General features: G+C 37.9%; 1 protein-coding gene across 1 annotated transcript in view; it reads right to left on the bottom strand.

Moving 5' to 3' along the window:
- b3glcta (beta 3-glucosyltransferase a) overlaps window positions 1-25491 on the bottom strand; it is a 70321-nt gene that overhangs the window by 28296 nt on the left and 16534 nt on the right. Inside the window, exons 3-4 of the mRNA XM_063492979.1 lie at window positions 14888-14927; window positions 4793-4902 (exon numbers count right to left, since the gene is read on the bottom strand). Coding sequence (XP_063349049.1) covers window positions 4793-4902; window positions 14888-14927 — 150 coding nt within the window. The remainder of the gene's footprint in view (window positions 1-4792; window positions 4903-14887; window positions 14928-25491) is intronic.

The following is a 25491-nucleotide window of genomic DNA, read 5'->3' as shown; positions in this document are numbered from 1 at the left end:
TAATATGTTAACTGAACTTGGACCTCAGTCATAGAGGCTAGAGCTCTCTTGGTGATCATTTAGTAACTACTCATGGTGAGGGACAAATGTGTATTCACTAACAGAAATGTGTATACTTTATCACTGGTTGAGGAGAGGGTTCCTCCAGATTGCTGGTAGTTGGATTGCTCAATGGTAAATGGACTGGTTCTTATACAGTGGTCCCTCGCTATAAAGCGGTTCACCTTTCGCGGCCTCGCTGTTTCGCAGATTTATTTTGTGTGCAATTTTGCATGCTTTTTTTCAGCGCATTGTGTTCTGCGTCCTGATTGTCTATCAATCTCGTGCTGTGTCTCCTGTCCAGTACAGAATGTGTCCAGCTTGTCAAATTTACATAAATCTTCGATCGCTAGCAGTGTGACTCTGAAGTGCTGTACTGTATGTTTGTAAGTTTCTCCCCAACAAACAACAATGTTGACGAAATGTTTTGCACCATCAAAGGCCACCGCGGGTGCCTTTGGCTTCATTCTATAGAACTGGACGTATTTTTCTACAAAGGTTTGAACGTGAGCATTTAAACAAGAGAGAAAAGTGTGAAAATGTTCATGTCTGAGAAAAGTATATAAAGTGTGTAGTGAAGGGTTTTACAGCCTTAAAACATCTATAATAATTGTAAAAAATAAAGTTGACTACTTTGCCGATTTCACCTATCGCGGGTTATTTTTAGAACCTAATCCCCGCGATAAACGAGGGACCACTGTATAGTGCTTTTCTAATCTTACCTAGCACTCAAAGCTACCTAGCACAGGTGAAACTGGTCTCAAAGAGGTATATGATGCTGCACCGAAAAGCTCCTGCTTTATACAAACTACTGGTGCTACAGTCACCAGTAGTTTGCAGATAAGTTGGCATCTTTTATACAAACACTTGCAAGCACTACTGTCAAATGTGTGATGCAAACTGGAATTAGAGAATGTTCACCTTCAAAGTAAAACTTGCATCTTCTGAATTGTGTTGGCTGTAGTGGTATGACACAACTGTTACTCTGAAGGCCAGTCAAAGTGTGTTTATGTGGCACTCAGGGATGTAGTGAATTAAAATGGTGAGTGTTTGCAGACAAGTCAGCGTCTTCCTAACAAACTACAGGGGACCGCAGCAATCCACTAGTGACAAAAGAGATTTCTGGTGCAGCTCTTTGCAAACAATTTCCCCTGTGGACAGTGAGCAAAATTCCAACCTTCACTCGCTGCCAGTCAGTCAGGATATACACTTACTGCCATAGGCACTGGTCAGACTCTAGGGGTGTGTGACTGAGGCCTTACTTGGATGACTACTGTAGATACCTTATTCAGCTATGTTTAAGTCTGTCTGTTTATAGACATGAACAGAAAAACAAAAGAGTGAAAGAATGTAAATTCTGATTCATGTCAGGAGCAAAAGTTTAGCTCACTTTTTGTGCTGTGAGATCCTGGTGGATGGATGGGTCAACACAGCGCCAAGTTTTTAATTATGGAGCAAACCACTGCTCCTTCCTTTCCTTGCTCCTAACAGTAGTTATTGGTAGTTGCTTTCATCACTGCCACTATCACTCCCTATCATTAACCAACTACTCAAAGATGATTGTGCCTGGATTTATCCAAACCTAAACTATAGCAGCTTCAGATAAAAAAATATTTTTTTCCATTAAAAATAAGAGATTTGTCGCAGTGAAGTAATTTTGCTTTGTCAATTTTGGCGTTCAATTAAAAAGGAATTTAAAAAGCTGTGCCATTACAGATACAGATGTCCTTGTTTCATTTAGTGGACTTATTAAATGAAAATTATTTTGCTGATTACAATTAAAATTAAATGCACAAGCAAAAGACTATGACATTTTATTAAGTCATGGAATTAAAAACTGAACACGGTAAAGGTAAACAATGAAATAAAAGGTTTTAATGAAAAAGAAGTGCAAGTATAACAGGGAAAACTGTTGTTCCCATTGTCCTCTCTCCCCCTTTTTGCATTTGCATTTTTTCCATCTGACATTTCACGCTTTATAAATTCTACTAGATTTTAATTTTGGGTTAAATCATGTTTCATACAGACCCACATTAAATTTTAACATGTTAACGTGTTGAATATACAGCCTTTGTGTAACAGCAGCATTCATTCCCTGTGAGCTTTTTTGTGCATTTCAATCAAAATTCTGATTTATCACAAATCTTATAACTCTTTAAAAAGCTGTTAAGCCTTTACTGATGTCTCTTTAAGAAGATCCTGGCTCAGAAATTAGTTTGTGTAATTGCATGCAACAGATGCTAAAATGCCAGTCATCTCTGAGATCACAAATGCAAACAGAACATGATGTGGCAAGTCTGTCTCGTCTCATAAAACTTGATGTGGATTAGTGTAACTAAATCTCATCGTGACAAGTCTTGTCATCTTGCATAAACTGAGGCCACTGTTTATTACAGCAAACATGGAATCATATTTTTAAAGTGTACCAGCTATTAAAGCATGCAAAAAAATAATAATTCTGACCTATAAAAATTTAATTAGACATTAACTCTAATTTCTTATTTTTGGACTTTGTAATTCTTGTGGTGTAGTGTGTGCCTTTGGGGTTGTTTTCACACAAAGATGAGACAAAAAAGAAGACAATACTGGCTCCAGTAATTTTCAAGGGAAGGGTTTAAGGGTTTAAAGTTGTTGCTGAAAAACTGATTGCTTTTTTAAAATGGGAACAGACTTTTTTGAAACGCTTCAGTTGGGTTTTAGAGTAAACCACAGCACAGACACTGCACTCCTTAGAGTGATGATTGCCAGTGATGCTGGAAAATATTTATTGAAATGTCTTCAACAATGTTAAAGGCATTTCAATAAATGTCTTTAAAATGTATTATTATTTAGCATTTCTGGTCCACTTTTAAAGTGATTTTATTCTTATTACAGGATAGGTATTTTAGTATAAAACCTGGCAATTCATGGTCATCCTCTATAAAAATGACCCATGGAGTACCTCAGGGGTCTGTCCTTGGACCTTTTTTTGTTCTCTGTACATGTCACCCTTGAGGTATGCCATCTGTAGATATAGTGTGAATTTCCACTTCGGTGCAGATGACATGCAGCTGCACATCTCTTTAAACCCCAATGACATTCATCAACTCAACATACTTTATCCATGATCAAATACTGGATGGCACAGAACCTCCTTTAATAAATATGAATAAGACTGATGTAATCTTTACGTGAATCTTTATTTAGTGGTCCTGATGGAGCGCAAACATATACGACAACACATCATGGGTGTTTGTCCATGAATTTTGGCCAGTATTTTAAAAATCTTGTCACTTGCGACAAAGCTCCTTGGCTTGAACAGGCATGTCATCTCTATTGTCTCCTCATTCTTTATGGAACTCAGGAGACTCACCAATATCAGTTCAATTTCTAAAACTCCTTATACACATGTTTGGGTCAAGAAACTACAACAAACTAAACTACAACTTGTCTATAATTTATTTTTAAAAACGCCTAAAACAAACAAACAAACAAACAAACATCTTTACTGCCAGAAGATATTTAAGATCTGAGGTCCTTGACCAAGGCCCTGCTAGCCATCTCAACTCTCAGCTGAGGATGAAGGGTGACCAGGCTTTTCTGATAGGACACCCACTCTCTGGAACAACTTCCCTAAGGAGATCAAATTGACACACTCCCTGTCTTCTTAAATGTCTCTTAAAGACATGTTTTTAGAAGTGGGCTTTCTCGCTGCTTCCAGTTTGAGCTAATTTTATATCATCTATCCATTTGTCCATCCGTTCACCCATCCATTTTCTTCCAATTATCCACTTATGCTGTTTTCATTTGGAATTTAATTATTGTGTCTTAATTGTCTTGTGCTGTAGGGCTTCCCTTCATGTATAATTTTTTTTTAAATGTTTTGTTACATTTAGCTTGTATTGTTTATTAGTTTATTTATTTATATTACTGTGGCAACACGAATCAGAAAAAATGACTTGCTCTAAATTCGGCACAGTTAGTCAATACTGTGGATATAAGATACATAGCATTGAGCAGGAGACTGAGACAATATTGTTTCCAACTCAGTGACCAATCCAAGAATATTGAGGAAGAAAAAAAGTATTTTAATAGAATAAACACAGCGAGTGATTACGTCCTCTAATTGAATGTAATATTGTTGTTAGCAACACTGCATTGACTATTTAACTGAATAGATTATATCATACATTGCACTACATTAAATCTGCTCTGAATAGATTTGAAGAAAAAAAAGGCATTCGGTGTTTTGACCCAGGCTGACATAATACTGATGTTCTTACTGGGAGTTTATAAATCCCTTAAAATGCTGAAAACAAACAAACAAACTTTTGATGATGATTATTAAGTATTTATTGGTCACAGTGATACATGTGAAAATCAAAGTTAGACTAGATTTCCATAACAAATAAAATATTAAAAGCACATGAGAAGCTATTTCAAACTACACTTTCATACTTCTAACTTAAAAGTACTTTACAGGTTAATCTGGAACTACCATGAATTATAATACTAATATTTAATATTTGATCTGATGAGCAATGAGTAACGTCGCAACTAATAAACACTTAGCAAAGTGTTTATGTTTAAACCCTTTAGTGTGTAGATTTCAATGAAAAATTAATTTAACTGAATTTTATGACACCCTGCAGCAACATCAACAGAAAGAACTCATATTCAGATGAGACTGACGCTAAAAGCTGATGTCATGATCAACACATACTTATACTAAAATGTACCACCATAGGAAAAACGCGTGCACGTTGAGTCTTACCTTCGTAAAACCGTGTGCCTGCTTGAGCAAATCCTCTCTCCGTCTTTCTGCCTGCCTCACATGGAAGGTGTTGCTTTGACTCTGGATGACGAACACTATCTCCCGCAGGTCTGGAGGAACACAAAGGACAAAAATGTGTGACAGCTCACATACTGTGAAAAAGGATCATGGCAATCGATGACCTTCTGCAAGCAAGGCAAGATAAGAGCCACAGCCTGAATAACAGAGGTGACTTTTGCTAATATCCATTACTGGCCTGGTGATAATAACCAGGACATCAAGAGCTTAATTGGCTTGGGGAGAGAGTATGTAAATGTCACATCCCAGATTGTTTTAGTTAATAAAAGATTAGCAGTCAGAAGTCTTTCTCTGAGGTGCTGTAACACCCAAAGGTTGACACAGCCCAGCTGTTCATTTCTAGCTGGCTTACACAACTGCAAAATCAGTAGAAATAAGTATTGTTCCAGCGATGTTAAGGCCAAGGTTAGGAGAAAGTGATTAGCTCAATAATGTCTGTTTGAAATCTGCTAATAGAAGCTATAGAATAGAATGCTGACAACACCTTTAGATTCTACCTTTGTCATCGACCCAGCTAGCTGCCGTTCCTCTTCATGTGAAATCTATTTACAGGCTAGTAATAGTGACACAGCTCAGTGAAGAATGACATTGGCTACACAAAAAAGTCCATATAAACCCTGTGGCTCTCACGACCACTACAGTCAAACTGAGACCAAAGGACCAGAGGCAGGGAATAAAAAAAAAAAACCTAAAAAAAACCTGTCATTTTGTCCAGCTCTGTACAATTACAGCTGACAACTCCTAAATCCTGTAAGCTGTCCATCACATCAAATAGAGTCTGCAGCACCTGGCTGGAATGACTGTTACAACTGAAAAGCTTCTCAAGGATTTAAAGCTCAGAGGTAGGTGAAGTAAGAAGGAGAAACAGGGGAGGTGTAAGAGTTATGGCCGGCACCTCAGAAACTTTGAACGTGCAGGGTTCTTGTGTACACGTTTACTTATTATGAGCTCAAACAAACAACACAGTCTGTGCCAAATAATTCTAACGTGCTTTATTTGTGTCCATTAGTTACTTATTTAAACAGAATACAGTCATAGAGAATACACTGCGTCTTGAATTCTAATTACAAGCAGGAATTCTCCAACGATGCTTTCCCAGATTTGTTGAGAAAGTGTATTTTTTTTTAGTCTTTTAAAACAAATAAGTAGCAGTCACCGCTGACAAGTCTACAGTCTTCCCTTCGGAACAGTTGTGCGAGGAAAAAAGGGGAATGGCGAGTGCTGACATTGGCAGGATTAGATGGATTGCCTCCACCTCAATTACACTACTTGAACCTATTCCCATACTGAGTTTGGATATTAGCATCAGGGTCAGGGACAGACACTATGTCAGAGTACAGTATCTGTGTCAAATCTTTTTAATTAAGTGTTGGTGGGTGTGTCGCTGCTTTGCTCAGCTCATAACAAAGATCCCATTCATCCTGGAGCCCTAGTAATGGGGGAGATTACTTGCTAAATCTCAGCATGTCCATCTCCCAACAGATCTAACCTCCACTGAGCTGAGCTTACATAGTGAATACCCCTACACCACCTCTAAATGTCCTTCTGCTGAGTTCGCTAAATGAATGTGCGTGTACGTGCGTGCGCATATGGTTTCACATAAAGCAGTGCATTTTAAAGCCCCAAGTGAGGTACCAGTCTCTTGATACTGCACAGTACAGCAATAATACCAGCTGCAGGAGACTAACAGCAAAATCAGATAAGCAGTTTGCCAATCCCTCATTGTGTAGATAACACGTACCCTACGTCAAAGCAAAGGAGAATGAGGGGTAAAAAAAGAAACTAATTAAAACAGAATTCACTGCTCTCGAGTCCACACTAATGGGTTTCGATTAATCATCAAACAATGGAGAGAAAAGGGGAAGAGGAAAAATCCTGTTATAGTACCCCTCTTCCTTCATCTCTTTTTTTCTCTGTCCTTCTCCTTTCAGGTAAAAATCACCTTTGTATACTCTCTCGATACAATCGATACATCTACCTTTACGTAATTATAGGACCGAGATTTAAAACAATGCCTTCAGCGCCAGCACTTTTCACTGTGGAGGCAAGATTATACAGGGATGCCTCTAGGCTTAGATCTATATAGATTTAACTTGAGAAAAAGTTACGTGTTTTGTAAATGCACTGTGTGTGGTTTGTGTTTGGAGGTTTGCGGCTAGGTTGAGGTTGCTGGTGTGATTGCTCACATGTACGATTTCTAATTGATTGCTATATTGTTGCTGGGCAATTGTGCCAAGAGAGTGTAAGTGCTGGAGATGGTTGTTAGTTGTTGTGCTATCTGACAAATGGGAGGTATTTTTAGGCCCTATTACAGCGGGAATGTCTGACTGTTTCAAGGACAAAATAAAAAAAAAAGCTCGGCATGATTTTGCCATTCTTACTCCTTCACAGCGTCCTGCAAAGTTAAAAAGCATCCAAGTAGCCCAGTTTTCCTCTTTCCTTTCCTTCACATGTAATGCAGTTTTGCACTATATAAAATAAGTACCAAGCCTCCTTTTTTTTTTTTTAACAGTTTCTAGTGTATTTAGATAGGATGTCAAATGTTTTCTTGGGTGTTTTTGGTCATGGTCATAGCTTTCAGAGTAACTACGGAAGTTTGACAAGTTGCATTTAATGGTTGTTTGGATGTGCTGCTTTCACAGCTGTCACAGAAAAAGTGCTATTAATCTTAGCAGTGGTAGCTGTATTAATAGCAGAATTTCCAGAGGTGAAAGTATGCAATCAATTCATCTATTTAATAATAGGCCCAAGATGTGACGTTGCACCCTGGTGCGAAACACACAACAGAGTGCTTTTTTCTGCTGTTAAATTAAATTATCAAAGGATCCCTCTTGGCTGAAAATAATATGCCTTGAATGAAAGAGATTGAAGGTTCCTGAGGAGATGAAGCCAATGCCCTAGTCCCCTCAGTGCAGATGATTTTATTTTGCCAGGTCGATGGAACTAGAAAGCAGTATTCGTTTATCTCCCCTCGTTCAGCATTCCACAGAGGCAACTCCATAGAAAAAAAAAGGACTGTATCAGCCTTGAAATATATTGGATGAAATGAAACACTGGAGAATTCTGCCTCCTTCTCTCCCTCTGATCTGATGCTTTTCTCAATTCATGAAACCACTCTTTAAAGGCCATCACCATCTGATCTCTGGAAAACTCCACAGGGAGGCTTCGAGTCTCGTGTGTACTCACAGCTTCAGCATCTCTGCGCATAAGAGGGTATGATCAGGCTGATTAAAGAATCAAGGCTGAAGTGTTTGTATTTCTAGGTATGCACACGGAAAGGAGGGCATAGAGAGAGAGAGAGATACACGGCTGTATATAGATTGTGTGCTCTTCTACTGGCCTGGCCGTGCTGTGTTGTCGCCTCACTGACACAAATCAATAGTGACACTTCCTTAGAGCAGGATTGCAGATGTTGCCAAGTGGCAGCGGAGCTGAGAGCACACTGACCTCTAGGCTCTCCTGCAGCTCTGTCATTTCCATCAGTGTCACAGAGCAGGTGTGTGTAGTCAGTGGAACTGTCACAGAAACATTTCATTTCAGCCCCGAATATTTCCATCTCCACAGTCAAATAAACACACGTTCGAGGCAAGGGGCAGTGAACATATACAAATATGCTTATATGTTTGGGAGAAGATGGAAATCAGATCCATAGTGCAATTTCAATGACAAAAGTCTGCTAAGATCTAGAGGGATGGGCTTCTGTGGAGGGGGCCATTAGGCTGTTGTGGGAACAATACCACTGCCATGACAGATTCAGAGCTCTTCATTGCCAGCACATAGTGAGAGATGACAGAGGATGTCAATAGCTCATTTCCATACTCAGCAGGCCAAACCCCCCATCCAGCAGCTGATTGTGCTGCTGTAAAACCTGCTACACTCCAGTGACTCACATCATTGGACTCCCCGAGACAAGATGGCCCAGAATCATCTATCTCCCAAAAAATCCCCTCCATCTTTCCCTTCCTCGTGTCCAAAACGCAAGAGACAAAATTCAATCGAGCAAACTGTGTTGCAGTTTTCTGTCGAAACTAACCATGACCACAATACCAACCAGGTCCAGGATTTATTATTCAAAATGAATACAACCTCTTTTTTTTTTTTTATTCCGTTGAGTTTTAGGAATAAAAATTATTTACCTTCTTGAAAGGTGATAATCTAGTGTGGCAAAGGCCCCTGCTGTAAGTAAAAATGATTTTCTATCACCCATCTTCCTCTATTAATACAGACTTTTAATTGCCCTGCACAAGATCAATAGAGAGCATGGTGTATTTAACTTTTAGCTTACTGCTGAAAAGGTCAGTATCATAAATATCTCTCAATAAAACACAGGGAGGAAAATGCCAAAGTGGGGAACAACAGAAAGGGAGCAGAATGAGGAAGCAAGCCAGCAGACAAAGATAGGGAGTCACTTGCATTGAAAAACAACAACAAAAAAGACTGGAAAGGAAAGACTGTGCATGAGGTAGAAGCAAGATGGGAAAGCCAAGAAAGGAAACAAGCAATCTTTTATAAACATTCTCTTCAAGTAGTAACACAGAAACACACAGAAATTACAACATGTAAAAGGACAGGCTGAAAAAAGCTGCATCCAACCTGTGATAATCACACTCATTAGAGGTTCTCTGGAGTTCCTGACTCCATGGACAACTCTGCTAAAGACTAATGAGTGCTGAACTCAATCCTTAAACCTCACTTAGAATCAATAATTCAGGAAGCTCAGGCAATTAACGCTTAACAGATTCCAGGTTTTGCTTATGAATCCCATTCGTTACCCATTAAAGTATTGAATGAGTCGGGAATGGATTAGATATCACTTTAAAACATTTTTTTGCAAATTTCTGTCAAGCTGAATTTTTGGGAATATGTTTGTTTTCATATCTTATTTGGCAGTATATGCCACGGCTGATTGCATTTCTCAGGATGGTTGCCTGATTTTTAAATTGCTTTTTAAATTAAATGAAATAAAGCCATCAGCTATGTTCAGGTGTTTGAGCGGGTTTTCCACTAATCACATGGCTAGAGATTTAATCCCTGGCTTCTCCACAAGTGTCCTTGGGCAAAATACTAAACAGGATGCTCCCGGTGGCTGGTGAGCACCTTGCATGACAACTGCACCTCCATTGTAAGTATGTGGAAAAAGTGAACGAGACACAAAGCAGCAAAGCAAAGCAGTTTGAGAACTTCTAAGAAGAAAAGACCTATAAGTGCAAGCCATTTACCACTTGAATAAAGAAAAGACAGACACAATAGAGCATTGTCACAAGCAAGCAGCAAAGCACTGTTTGTAGGGAGAAAAGAGAAGGAAAATAAGAAATACTAAAGTCAGAAAAAGGAGTTCAGTCAACATCTTGTGAACACTGATATGCATTCTATCTTCTTGCGTGTCCTCTTGGCCTGGAGAGGCTGGCTCTGAGCCACTGAATAAATATAATATAGCTGCATACGGGACAGTAACACAGCTCTCCTGGGATTAACTACTGCTATAGTGATAATTGGATTTAAATTCTGGCATTTGGGCTTTGTTCTGAAAAAGGTAAAATCAAAAGTAGTCAAAAACATCAAATTATACCCTGGACCCCAGAGGGTTAAATTCTGGCATTTGGGCTTTGTTCTGAAAAAGGAGATGTAGAATAGAGTTAGTATATAACCTCGACTATATAACAGTATACATTTAAATCCAGATTTAAAACACAGCTTTGGGCATCTGCCCTATGCTGGTACATTCCCTGAAAAAAACTATCTAAAGGTTATTCATTTATTATATCAACTTTAAACATCTGGTATGTACCATTTGTCTGAAGTCAAACATTTTAATAAACATTTTGAAAATTAAAGAAATATACTAGAAAAACCCCCCCCCACACACAGATACTGGTGATGACCCAAATAAACAGCAAAGGTACCATTAGACTATATTAATGTAATTAATGATGTCTGTATTAAGGTTTCCATTCTATTCTTATAATATGCTGCTAATTAATGTGTCCCTAATAGAAGGAAAAAAAACACAAAAGTTCAAATAAAAAGTTTTATGACTTCTTATGAAGTCAGATGTGCTTTTCTTACTTCTTACTCTCAGTATCCTTTAGAAACGAGCTACAATAATAAACCTTGAAATCATGCCCTGGCAGCCAGCTGCAATACCTCTAATTAACCTCACACATCTCCAGTGATGGTATTAAAATTAGCCTAATAGTAAAGCAAGTAATGCATTACTATGGTTTAAGTGGTGACCTGGATAGATTTTAGTCAAAAACTGCCTCATTTAGCCATGTATGTAAGTTATAAACACTGCACTGGATCTACCTAATAAAAATAATTGGAATTGGCAGAAAAGTTATTCTTGTTTAGATGTTTTACCTCCTGATACTGTATTTCTAAATGGCACAAACAATGCACGTGAACTTCTTATGAAGTTGTTTTAATAGGAGATTTTTATTAATTAGTTTTCTGTTTTTCTTACATGTATTGCTATTCATAACTCGGACTTCTCTGCTGTGCCAGTATGCATATAAAACACACGTTTTATCCATTTGATCTTTTTCCTCTTTGGACTAGCAGTGTGATAGTGAAATGAAATGACTGAACTGATTAAGCTAGACAGATAAAGGCCTTACAAGCTTTGGATTGTTGGGATGTTTAATTTTTTTTGTCATGCTGAACAATAATTTTTTTTTTTTTTTACTTCAATACAAACTGATCAAGAGACAAAAAATAAGATGAGAGACACAAACCTATTGTAATGTAATACAATAGTCTCATTTCGAAATTTGCTCACTTTTATCGACAAGTTGAAGACACGTCCTCCTGCTGGGATAGATTTATGATGGTACTTTGGAGCTTCAATGAAAGCCCAAACAAAACCTTGGAAATTAATGTGCAGAACACATTTAACCGAGTAAAAAGAAAAAAAAATCAGATTCCATTCGGTGATAGCGCAGTGGGAGAGACTTGCAGCCCTGGAAACTGATGGGGAACATGCACATCTAAGCATCTATCTGTATTTGAACAGTTCTATACCCAGTGCATTTAGGTAGGTCACAGTCTCAACAATTTAGTTATCTGTTGTTAAGATGTTGCATGCTGCATTTTTTAAAGCACTACTTATTGCACAATATGGCCGGTGGGCTCACACTGTTTTGTTTTTTTGTTCCATCTATGAATATCTGTAGCATGTACATACTGCACATAATGCATTTACTTTATTTAAACTCTGCACCCTGTACTCCCTCTGAAGAAAGATTGCTAAATGAATGACTTCTAATACCCATCAAATGTTACTGGGGCTTTTAAAATAAACAATCCAGTCAGACCTCCTGAAGTTTGCTGTATTGTTAAAACAAAAGTGAGTCTGCCTCTCCTTGATTCATCTTTTACATTCCTGCCCACAAACAACATTCTCTGCAGGCGAGCGTAGCTTTTCTGGTGTGACAAAGGGAATTACTATGGCAGTGCCAGATAGTGTAGCTCCATTTTTCAGATCGCTGTCTGTTTGTATTTCCTTTCTGTGCCGAGGTGCCAAATGAGAGCATTATGAAGTTGCTTTTGTGTGCTTTTGCGTCTGTGGTGACCCAGTTGAATGAACAGGCAGAGGTCCAGAAAGCGGGCTCCAAACTCCTCTGCAGTCTCCCGAAAATCACTCTCAGATGGTGATTGTGCGAGTCCCCTGAAGCATGAAAAGCATGCATGAGATCTTTTTATTTGCTCTACTTATGAAATTCCTGGTTGCTGTCAAGTCGTTGAAGAAAGATGGGACTTTATTTATGAAGTCTGCGAAACTCTCAAGATTAAATTTTCAAGGTAGGCATAAGCAAAACCCATTTTACTATTTTGATTTTGCAGTACTTGCCATTTAAATTTCACACTGTCCAATATTATTCAGTTCAGGTTTTATTATTCATGATTTTATCAAGCAATAATGTCAATTCAATTCTTTCACCATACAGCGCTCTTTAAAATTGAACTATATTAAGCAATAGTTCATCCCTTTGGATGTCATCTGGAATTATGGGTTAGTTCTACTGAGTTAGTCTGATCTGAATTATCAAATGCAGTAACATCAAAATACTGTAAATCAAACTGTGAATACAAGAACTCCACTATCAAAGACAGCAATACCTGTATTTATAATTAAGTACATACAAATATGAATACTTTTAGGAATATATGGATGTTTATCATACTCCATTTGCCTATAAAATAAGATGCAGGTCAATTAATTGTTTACTAATAAAAAATAGAGATTGTAAAGGGAACAAATTGTGCTTAGACTAAATATGACAACTATTTAGTCTTGTTCCATTACATGGTGCTGTACTATTGCTACCCGGTAGTTAAAAAAGCTAGTGTTCTCATTGCTACAATATCATACCGTGCAAAAAATTGGTAGAGACACAAATAACTTTTACTGTGGTAAAGCACACAGTACACCAGTGCAACAACCTTTTTATTATCTTGTTATTATAATTATAGTGTACATTATTGCAGAGAATGTTCATCAGAGCACGACCTTCAGTGTCTGGGGCTGTTTGGAGTCAAATGTGAAGCCGCCAGCATGAGATGCTGGATTGCAGCCTTTGGATTGGGGAAGAGTTGTTTCCCTAAAGAAGCTTTACTATACTGTTCAAAAGTAATGGTATATGGCAGCGTGACCTGGAGAGATATCTTGCTGTGGCTTCAGCAGCAATGCAGGTATTGTACAGGTTAGCAGAAAGGGTAAGCTTTTAATCTTTTAGTTGATCTACACTCACCAAATAGCATATAGCAACTATATTGACATAATAGCATCATGCAACAGTTGCTACAGATTTCTTGGCTTCACATCCATGATGGGAGCCTTCTGTTTCACCACATCCCAAAGGTGCTCTGTTATACTGGGATCTGGTGACTGTGGAGGCCACTTGAGTACACTGTAATGTTCAAGAAACTAGTTTGAGATGATCTGAGTTTTGTGACACGGTACCTTAACCTTCTGGAAACAGCCATCAGAAGATGGACACACTGTGCTCATACAGAACTGAGCATGGTCAGTAAAAATAGGCTCAAGTGTTTAATCGATGTCTGGTTTATGCTTGGTTTGATATTCAGCAAGTTTTTTCACCATGTCTGCATGCCTAAATATAGACAAATAGGTCACCTTGAGATTGATTGATTAGATATTTGTTCTATTGAGCAGTTGAAAAGATATACCTAACAAAGTGCCCAGTGAGTGTATGTTCCAGTCCTAACCTGCTCTCATGAGCTCTAGGTAGTTTCTGAAAGAGTGAGATCAAGCAGACAAAATTTGTGATAGCTGTGCTAAGGCTTAGAGATAGGGTGAGGAGCTTGTACATGCAGATGGAGCTCAGAGTAAATCTGTTGCAGGACCCAAACTTCACTGGATTTTATACATCTCATCTCACCCCAATGTTCCTAGGCAGTAGGATGTCTGAAACCCCCTGTATAGCCTCTCCAACCAGGATCCAGCCACAGATAAGTGGGAGAAAACAAATGGAACAATGGGGTGTAATGAATGGATGAAAAAAAAAACCCCATCAGGCTAAAAGTAATTAAGTTATAATTCTACAGTTGTGACTATAAGATTGAAACTATATTTGTTGACATATTGTCAACTAGTAAAATGACCGTTGGGGTCCAAAATAAGTTCCAGTCAGATCTAGAACGAAATCATTTGTATTTTTTAATTAAGCATTTGAAATTACTGTAAAGTGGTACACATAGTATATGTTGACTAATTTTCTTTGTGTCCTTAGCTGTATCTACAGCAGATAAGGACATACTGTTTAAGCATATGCTCCCTTGTCTGAGCACTGCAAGTACAGGATAATGTGATTCAGGTTTTCAGTTTCCCTCCTAAACACTAATTTGTTATTTTCCAGTTTCCTTCTGCTTTTAAGTGTTTTATTAGCAAACCACACACACACACACAGAATATTAAAAATTATACACGCTCCACAAACACACAAGTTTTTTTTTTTACCTTCTATTTTTACTACTAATTAGGAATAAAAGACTTACCCAGCTGATTGTTGTGAATGACGTGCAAATCATCCTGGTTCTGAAAAGACAGAGAGACTTTTTAATAATTCAAATTGCAGTCTTCAAATAATGACCTACATACATTCACTTCTTTGTTTTAACATATTATGTAAAAAGTGTCAAAATATGAATTGTGTGAAAATCTTTTTTCTTTTGCAAAATACTCCATTTCCTCTCGCTAATCACTAATTAAGACTTAGTGATACTAAATATGGAATCCCCTACAGGATATTTGGAAATATAATGGGCGACACCCCACGTCATTAGCCCATCCTAATTGTGTGGGTTTTGTGCCTGCAGCATTAAGCTCTGTGCATGAGGCTCAATTAAGGCATTCTGCACTGTTCCACCTCCAGAGCTGTCAGCACTGGCTGCAGACCATGGAAGGATGAGTAAATCAATCACAAGCCAGGGAAACTTTGAAGAGCTGTCTTTCACCTCTATCTTTCAGAGGAAATTTTTCAGTCTTGGGGAAGATTGCATGAATGTCTGAGTTCTGCCTGTTTCCAGAACTCTAGACCGAGAGCTGCAGAGTATTAATAGATAATGACAAACCAAACTCTTTTTTGATTTATGACTTCCTCTAGACTAACAATCATTTCACTGGCAAGCTGTTGCAGCCTTCAGATAGCTTAACTAAGTCATAAATTCACTGTCGGTGGGTGTGGTACAGCGGTTACAGGGAATCACAGTAGTTTGGTGGCATTTGCAAGAAGCAGGCTACATATAAATGTGCTATCTCAGCACATTTACAAACTAACAATTTCTAGATTAGAGAACAGCCCATTAATTTACCCACTTTCCTCCTGAACACCTTCCTATAACTGTTGTGAGTACACATCATTTATTTTTGTGGTGTGCATGTTTCCTGCACGTCCCCTCTGTTAATTGATCAAATCTCGAAATTGAGCATTTGACATGAGATGTAGTAAACTGAAAAAAAAAAAAAAAAGCTGGCATCCATAATGCCATTAACACAGCAGTGATTTGTGTATGTGTGATGCTCTCTGTCTTTTCCTATTTTTTCAGGTGATCAGAGTTAGAGGCAATATATGCACAGGCAGACAAGATCATATCAGGGTGATTTGATTCAGTGGGTACATCAGCTTAATTGGACTCAGTAGCATTAGTCATGCCCACAAGGCTTCTGTCTCATCTTATCAGACATTACTCGTTTGAAATCATTTCGTTAGCTGAAGAGAGAAGGCACCTAAGGAAAAAAAAGCATCTCATAAGCCAGGAGAATCTGACTTGTTATCAGATAATTAGTCTTATAAAATCTCTTCAACTTGAAAATATAGCAGGTTATTATGGAAGAGAAACTACTCAAAAAGTGGAGGTATCATAAAATGAATTAAAGGGGTGTAGAAATTGCTATATATATGGTGGTTGTGACAGAGGCGTGCCACATGCTTTTCACTCTGTCTCTCCCAGCACAACTTCACTCTGGGGCACAGAAGAAACAGTAAATCACTGCACTGTGACTACAAGGAAAAAATAAATCAAGACACCCATTATGACGAATTACCTGCTCTGTCAAACATTGCCAATTATATTGATTGTATGTGTACAAATGTTTGTGTGTATATAATGTGTACATGAAAATGATTTTTACACAAGCCTTAACAAGGCCTAATGCTTTGTGACACACTTTAATGAGAAATTTCAAAATAGACCCAGTACCCCTACACCAATCTAAATCATTTTGTAATGTTGTGTCTTTTTTCCGTTTTAAATCAGTTATTTTGTCATGAACTCTTGTAATACAATCTGTGTTGAGTCAGAAAAAAAAGGAGCCTCCTCATTTATTTCATTTAGACCACTGTTTTGGCACAGCGGGGCTCCTGACGCAGCTGCCTCTGGCCACAAATATAAAAAAAAAAAAAAAAAATCCACTGGGTCATCTGACAGCAAAAGCTGAACATTTCCAACACATCATCATCATCCAGCGAGGGACTGTTTTGACTGTTCAATCACATGCAAGAGCACATTCTTGGCATATTCCTTTTCTCAGTTACCGATCTCTTATAGTGACGGGGTAGAAATTGTTGCTGGTACAGCTTCCTAGAATCATGTGCTATTGCACTGTGAAACAGCTGCACAGCATTTTACCCTCTGTTTAGCCTTCAAACTCAGCTCCATTACTCAACCCGGAATTTTCGGCTCACATTTCATCTTCTCACCTGCACACGCTGTAAACTCTTTGTGCTTATTTACACAATGTTATTTTCAGCTCTAACACCTGCTTAAGCTACCTGATGTACTTTCTTGATGCATTTTCTTTTATTCGCTTACTTCAGCAAGACATTGTTTTAAACACGATAAGTTTTACACAGAGTATCTATTAACCTCCAGTGAACGGTGGATTTTCAAAAAAGTAAAAAACACAACAAAGTTATGTCAAATAATCTTCATTTAGCATAGAAGTAAAACCCCAAAACACTGAGGAGAATGAGAAAACAACGTGCCAGATGTTAAAGGTCTGTATCTTTTTCCAGTTTTTTTTCTTATACTACTTATAGGTGGATTGCCATCACATTGCGTTTTATCTCTTATCAATTGACGCATTAAAAAATAAATAAATAGTTGACAGAATGAAAATGAAACCTCAGTGAAGCTTCAGCTCCACTGAGAAAAACAAAAACAAAACAAAAAACCTACCAATAAATAATGGCATCAAAACATCAAATCTATGTAGGACAGAGAAGGGGAATATAAAGTATATTAAAAAAAACCAAACTCTTAACTGAAACTATGAAAAGCATAAAATGTCAGATTTCTATCATGTTTTGAATATGAGGTCTGACTTTCTGTTTTTAATTACTTCATTTTGTTTAGCTCTCTTCTACTGCAAAGGTTTAATGCCACCTCACTGACGAAATAGAAGATGTAAAGCAGTCAGTACAATGTGCCGTGAGTTTCATTTTCTTTTGAAGGTTTTTTTTTTTTTTCAAGCTTGTTCAGATGGATCAAATTCTGGGTTGTTGATGTTTAACTAGACTTTTTCTTTCAAAGAGGTCATATTATGCTTTTCTTGAGTGTATTTTACATATTATTTCTGCATGTATAGAATGGTACAAGGTTAGAAGTCTATAACAAAGAGGATCATTTTCTCCCACAGAAAACACCACTTGTATTGTCAGTACTGCTTTTTCTTCTTTTTACATAACTAGTACATGCCCATGCTAGAGTATTGCTTGGCATGTTTGTACTGGTGGCAAAGTGATGAATTTGATTGCACTGAGAAAATGTATCAGCCCATTTTTCTCCTGCAATGTTGGTTCTGATCTATTAATATGAATTTAATTTTAATCCATTGCTGATGGCATCATAACATATGAGATATATTGCAATATATTACAATATTTAAATGTGTGGCTATAAATTAGAAGTCATAGTCATGAGATTAAAATGATATGATGGTTTTATAAAGTGTTACGGGTGCATAAATATTAAAAATAGCCCATTTTGCTAGGTGGTTGCCAGGCAACATGATTGTGTCATTATATTTAATGCATAATTCAGGTTTTTTCAATACAAATAAATTGTTACTGTTGTGAAATTAAAATGATCCAATGCTTTAATAAAATGCAAAACATTAGTCATTTTAGCCTGTTGGTAGGTGGTTTGACATCATAAACCATAAGAACCTTCAGGGACCTAACATGTACCTGTGTGCCAAGTGTGGTCGCTGAAGTCTGGATTGTGTAACAAGAGTTGTGTTGACAAAACATACAGACAAAGATTTGGTGTATTACAGTGAGATGCCTGCTTACTAGTTAGAACAGAGGATGAGCAGAGCAAGCACAATTTTCTTCAAACCAAATTCCTGATTTATGCGGAGCAAAGAATCAGTGATTAAAATTATGTTTCAACACTGTTACCCGCATTTTTACTGTCTTCTCTCAAATTGACCAAAGGCTGCTGCCTGAACCAGGCATAGTTCAGTGCTGGATTTTTGCAGCAGTTCCCTCGTTTGCAAAAATCAGAAAAGAAGGCATTACATAATGGATAGCTGGCTGACCAATCAAAGCAGACTAGGTTTAATACGGAGGCTTTAGAGAGAAAGAACATAAAACAAAGCGTTTCAGACAAACGGTGAAGTGAAGCGCTGCATGCACGGTAAGAGTAAAAAAAGTTAAAAAAAAACAAACAGGAAACGATGTCAACCAATTCCAGAAAACCTCCAGAATAAATTTATGAACCTACAAAAGAGCATATTGTGGCCTCTTTACAAGCTTGATCTATTACCTGCATGTAAACAACATGGAAATAAAATCTGCTTCAACAACAAATTTATATGGTGAAGAAATGAGTCATTGGATTTTACCTAAAATTCCTTTTAAAGCCATCTCTTTGGTTTCACTTCATAAAATCCCTGGGTGACACAAGGGCTACAAATCTTTCTTTGGTAAATGATCTCATATTCCACGCCAGAGTGAACTCACATCAGGTCTCATATCATTTTTACTATTACTGAGAGATTAATTAGTCTCAGCTCACAGAATCCAGCTCTTCTTAGCCTTCTATACTTTTGCACGCAGGTAAGGCTCTTCTTAATCCCATCTGACAGCAGGCTGTCAGCCATTTGCAGCGGGAATCAGACACCCATTGGTGTTAAAAAGAAATTGCTGAGAGTCTATACTGTCCATCTGAAGGGGTTAGTTTCACCATCCCTTGAGCGCTTTTGATCTAAGACACCACAACACTGATGCAGACAGACAGAGAGATTGTGCCTCATGTAGTGTAACCTTAGAACAAAGGCAGCACCGCAGTAAAGGTACTCTCAGAGGTGTACATGTGTAAACTGAAGAACGATCCTCAGCCTACCTAATGCAACTGTTATGTAATCAAGGACACCGCAATGACAACCTTTTGATCCCTGCCTTTTATTTGGATGCTCTTCACATACACACAAAGATGAGTTCCTGGCCCTGTTACGGCTCTCAGTCCCCGAGGACACAGACGCTTCACTGACATGAGTGACCCGTCAGGTCACATTAGATTTCTGTTTACTGATGGCAAGCATGTTTCAAGGTTGCAGGATTTTTCTGGATTTTGACATGTGGAAAATGTGTGATGTTCAGAGAAGCTGATGTCTAGAAGGACTCTGAACACCTTAAGAATGTGAAACGTTGGAGATTATATTGGTCTATATTTGTGTTAAAGCTGGGTTCTTGTGTTTTTGTGTAATTTTACATAAAATTATAAAAACCGTTCAGAGTATTGCAACTAAAGTAGTATAAAAGGAAACCTCATCTTTGCTGTGTTTAGGCTTTGGCCAATCTGACAACTTTTATACTAGATACAGTGATGCAATGGGCAAAGCAGAACACATTCACCAAAAATCTGCATGCAAAGTCTTAGTATGCATATGCCTGTGCGTTGTGTAGCTGTAGGGACTAGCTCCAGGAGGAGGGCTGTCTATTTTAAAATTGCAGCTTTAACTATAAATTAAGATGATTCCAAATTGTCAGCTTCATTTTATGGATGCTTTTAGAGCTATTGAGCGGTTTAAGAATCAAAACGTCTTTCATATCCCTCCCCAATTTTAGGGTGTCCAGAGAACTGACAGATTAAAATTTTATTCGTTGCCAATTTTTCACACAAGCAAAACTGCTAATGTGCAATGACTTAATGAGTTAAAACGTCTTCTGTCTCAACATTAGTAAGCTATTCTTGTCAGGTTTTCTTCCTAGCCCTTTTTGTTGACAGCAGTTGAAAAGTACCATATCAGGTCATAGACATTGCTGTTATTGATGCCAAAAATTAGCAAGCACATGCATGTTATGATGTTCCATAGAAGCATTTCGAAAAAGAAGGAAAGACAAATGTCTTGGTCAACACCTCCCATGAAAGCAATACTGATCAATCATTCACTTAATATTTATTATTATTAAAATAAAAATCAAATTTCAACAGACAGCAAGGTGACATCCTTAAGTGTCTGGCACTCATAAATAAGAATGACAAAACCTAGAATATATGAAGTTGTATGCACTAATATAAAAACATAAAAGATGCATATTTTCACATTTCAGATGTTGCTTGGCATTTACTTATTCTGGGTTTTCATTCATATGATGGCTCATGTAGTTAATCAACAAATAGTTTGAGCTCAAGAAAGACAAAACACAACAATGAATTCATGCAACAAATATTGCCTACATAGCCAAAGCCAAATAAAGCTTTCTCCTCTGAGCCACGGAGCTCTGTCGTCGTCCAAAAAATATTAAACATGTCAGTGAGTCACCAGTGATCCACTTGCACTGGCTGACATGTTCTTTGCTTATGATAAACACGCTGTGGTTTATTTTGAGTTAGTCCCACATGCAACATCCTTCTGCTATACCTTCTAAATATGCACCACATGAAAATGAAAGTAGACCATAACACAATTATTCAACTTTTATGAAAAATGATACTATAATTACTTGTGACGTGTTTTCCTTAATGTTTAACGTGTTTGTACTTAGTGGGAACCACTGGGTTTGGATCACAGAAGAAGTAGCAGAAGTAGTCAAAGTACAGAGAGACTGAAATGAAAGCGCCTACACAGCAATTCGTTATTTATTGCAAACATTAAGTAATATGAATGTTATAAACGGAATTATAGTTGGAGGACATATCTCACAAACAGGCCTTCTGCTTTCACAAGACTTTTTGCTGTTTTTTTTACTTTCCTCCACAATGCAGAGTGCTTCCTTTCATGCACCATTTGTATTGGTCTGTTGCAATACAGTGGAGGAAATAATTATTTGATCGCCTGCTGAATTAGCAAATTTGCTCACTCACAAAGAAATGAACAGTCTCTAATTTTATGGTTGTTTCATTTTAATGGAGAGAGAGAAAACATCAACACATTGCAAAAACGACATAAACTGAGTGAAATAAGAATTTTAATCCCCAAGCAAAACACGACTTCGTATTTGCCAACCCTTGCTGGAAAGCACAGCAGCCAGATATTTCTGGTAGTTGGTCACCAGGTTTGCATACATATTGGGAGGCATTTTGGCGCTCATCTTTACAGAAATTCTCTAAACCCTTTAGTTTTCTTGGCTGCCAAATGGCAACCTGAACATTCAGCTCCATCAACAAATTTTTCTATAGGATTGAGGTCTGGAGATTGTCTGACCACTCCATGACTTTGGGTGCTTCTTCTTTAGCCACTCCTTTGTTGCCTTGCTGGTATATTTTGGGTCACTTTCATGTTGGCAGACCCATCCATAACCCATCTTTTAATGTTCTGGCTGAGGGAAAGAGGTTTTCGTTAAAGAGTTTACAGCACATGGCTTTGTCAACTGGCTTCTCAGTGATGAAGTCATCCTCCATGCCTGACTGTGGGTTTGGTGTTCTTTGGGTCACACTCAGTATTTCTCTTGCTCCAATCATGGCAGGTTAAGTTGATGCCAAAATAGCGTTACTTTGGTTTCATCTGACCACAGTAATTTCTCAAAAGCCCGCTTTAATTCACTGGCAAACTTAAGACAGACTTGTACATGTGCCTACTTGAGCCGGCGACCTTGCGAGTGCTGCAAGATTTCAATCTATTATGGTGTAGTGTGTCACCAATAGTATTCTTGGTGACTGTGTTCCAACTGCCTCCGAATCATTAACAAGCTCCTCCCATGTAGTTTCTGGGTGATCCACCAGCTTCTTATGGTCATCTACATTCCATGAAGCAAGATCTAGCATGGAGCTCCACCTCTTTATATTTCTTCCTTTTCCAAATAATCATACCAAGAGTTGTCACCTCCCCATCCATGGCTGCTCAGCCATGGAAACCCATTCCACAAAGCTCTCTGTACAGTGTTCTTAGGCGTGAATGTGAAGGCCCGCATGTAGTTTGGAGGTCTGTAGTGTCTGACTCTGGCTGAAGTTGGCGACCTCTGTACTCATGCGCCTTAGCTTTAGCTGAACTTGCTCTGTGATTTTACGTGGCCTAATACTTTGCGGCTGACGTGCTGTTGTTCCCAATCGCTTCCACTTTGTTATAATACCACTAATAGTTGACTGTGAAATATTTAGTAGTGATGGAATTTCACAACTGGATTTGTTGCACTTGCCCAGTACCACACTGGAATTCACTCAGCTCCTGAGAGGAACCCATTTTTCACAAATGTTTGCAGTCTGCATGCCTATGTGCTTGATTTTATACACTTGTGGCCATGGAAGTGATTGGAACACCTAATTTCAATGATTTGGATGGGTGAGTGAATATGATTGATTGATTGATTATAATCTGTATGCCATAAGGGAGCCAGAACTTCAATGACATTCAAACCATGACTCAAGTCAATTCATCTTTTATATAATGTATTTTCAAATGGATAGATGGATAAATGAACTGATGGATCATATTTTTTCTGGATTTTTGATTCATATTCTGACTCTCTGAAACTACCATAAAAATTAGAGACTGTTTATTTCTTTGGAAGTGAGCAAACTTAGAAATTTAGCAGGGGATCAAACAATGACTGTCCCAACTGTACATATGGTTTAGTAACTGTAACACTGTATAGACCAAAGGCTATCAATCTAAGCAATGTTTGAGCCATTTTGAGTAAAAATATTTACATCGAACCAAAAACATCTCTAAGCCTTACAATGAATCTTCTGACGCATTTTCATTACATTAATAGCATATTTTTTGTTGCATTTGCTAAATTACAGAGCTAAAAAGTATATATGTTTTTTAAAACTGGAGCAAAAAAAAAAATGTGACAACATTTGCAATAATATAATAACAGAAAGATCTTCTCTCTGCTTCTGCATCAAATAGAAGTAGAAGAAGTCAAATCACCGGGACTACCATGAGAGATTCACTTGATGTAGATTTGTTCTGAAAGCCCTGGTACTTAAGAAGACACAGGCAAAGTGTATAGGGAGATTTAAAGCAGGCTATTGTTAGCTAATACTGAGGGTATATCACTGCATGCACCCTTAATCATTTTTACAATTCAGCTAACCAAAATAAATGTAAGTAAGTAATTATATGCATCCAATCAAGTAACTCTAAAATGTAATTAACTGGCATAAAGTTATAGCTGTATCCCTAGCAACAAGCATCACGGATTCGATTAAGAACGAGGCTCAGCTTTATTAACAATGCAAAGTAAAAGTAAGAATGAAAGAATGATGCCACTGAATATAAATTTCACATTTGCAAGGTAATGAATTTAGGATGTTAAATTACAAAGGGATTAATATTTAACTCCTGCAAGCCGGGTTTAATTTTTTTGTTTTTTTCTTTTCTTTTCTAGAGACCCTGGTCGAGTCTGAAAAGGGGTCTTTCTTGTCAAAAACACAGCACTGATTTGCTGAGCTAATAGTTGAAGTGCATTGTTGATTAATCTTTCCATAGGTGACCCGCTGTGTTGGTTTTTGCCCCTGCCTCCTTGCCCGAACTGATATTGAATTTATCAGGATAAGTCTTTTTTTTTTCCATGTTGCAGAGTTTAAGGTGCATTTTTTTTCCCCAAACATACACAGTATTTAACTCCTAAACTTTTCCGGAGATTTGGCTTGTCTTATTTGGCAATAATACCGATCTATTGTGTAATTATTCATTTTGTCTTCTATTTCTCACGCAGTGAAATAGTTCAACGAGGGCACTTTTGCTTAGTTTGAAGACTGTTCTCTGAGGGATTTAGCTTTGCTTTTCTAAGCACTGGAGAACTGTTGCCAACACAGGCGACCAGACAGCACAAAATTGTTGACAGTGGTCCAAATCTGGTTGCCTGGGGCAACCGGCAGCCGTTACTGTCAAGCCCTGCTGTGTAGGTTATTTAGGGTCACACTATGCTCCGTGGCCTCTTCATAGCATGCCTGATAGATGTTTTTGACGAAATTTTACCTATCAATATTTAGAAAATGAGATCAGTCACACAGGACTACACATTTTTCTTTATTATTTTAACCAACACCTATGTATCTAACAGGTAGACCTACTGTATACCAGTAGGCCTACATACATTAAGTTGTTTCTCAGCCAGTGCATTTTACACATGCTATTTATACCAAGACAAAAATGGTTAAACAGACTATAGTTAAACATATTTTTCCTTCCATTTTCCGCAATGGCTGCTACACATAATCCCCTCGTGTCTGTGTTTACATTCATCCAATGAGCTGATACACTTCTGCAACGTTTCTCTCTGTAACATCCATTCATTACCAACAGTAAGAGTTGTGGCAGCTGGTCAGGCCGGGTGGGAAAGGTGGTGGGCGGCACAGCTTTGTGAAACGGGAAGATGGAACAGCCATATGAGACTGTGGATGTTTGTATCACTGATTAGGTCTTAGTTTTGGAACCATTACAATCCTAATGATTGTGGCCTATATCTCGGCATAAATTAATCAGAATATTGTTAGTCCTCTGATGACATAGATGGAGACCTTGTTTCTGCACAGCTAATTAAAACACCCCATTTTAAACCATGTCTGGATAAAGCAAAAATGACACCATTTGATCAAAGGCAGATGGTCACAGTAACAACCAGACAGCAGCCAGCTACACACAAGAGGCACAGACTTCAGACAACAACCCACATTAACTTTCATACAAAACTCTCCTTCTTATC

The sequence above is a fragment of the Pelmatolapia mariae genome, linkage group LG14, assembly GCF_036321145.2.
Source record: "Pelmatolapia mariae isolate MD_Pm_ZW linkage group LG14, Pm_UMD_F_2, whole genome shotgun sequence".
NCBI lineage: Eukaryota > Metazoa > Chordata > Actinopteri > Cichliformes > Cichlidae > Pelmatolapia > Pelmatolapia mariae.
The sequence above is the reverse complement of the archived record's forward strand: the minus strand, read 5'-3'. Positions and strand labels throughout refer to the sequence as shown.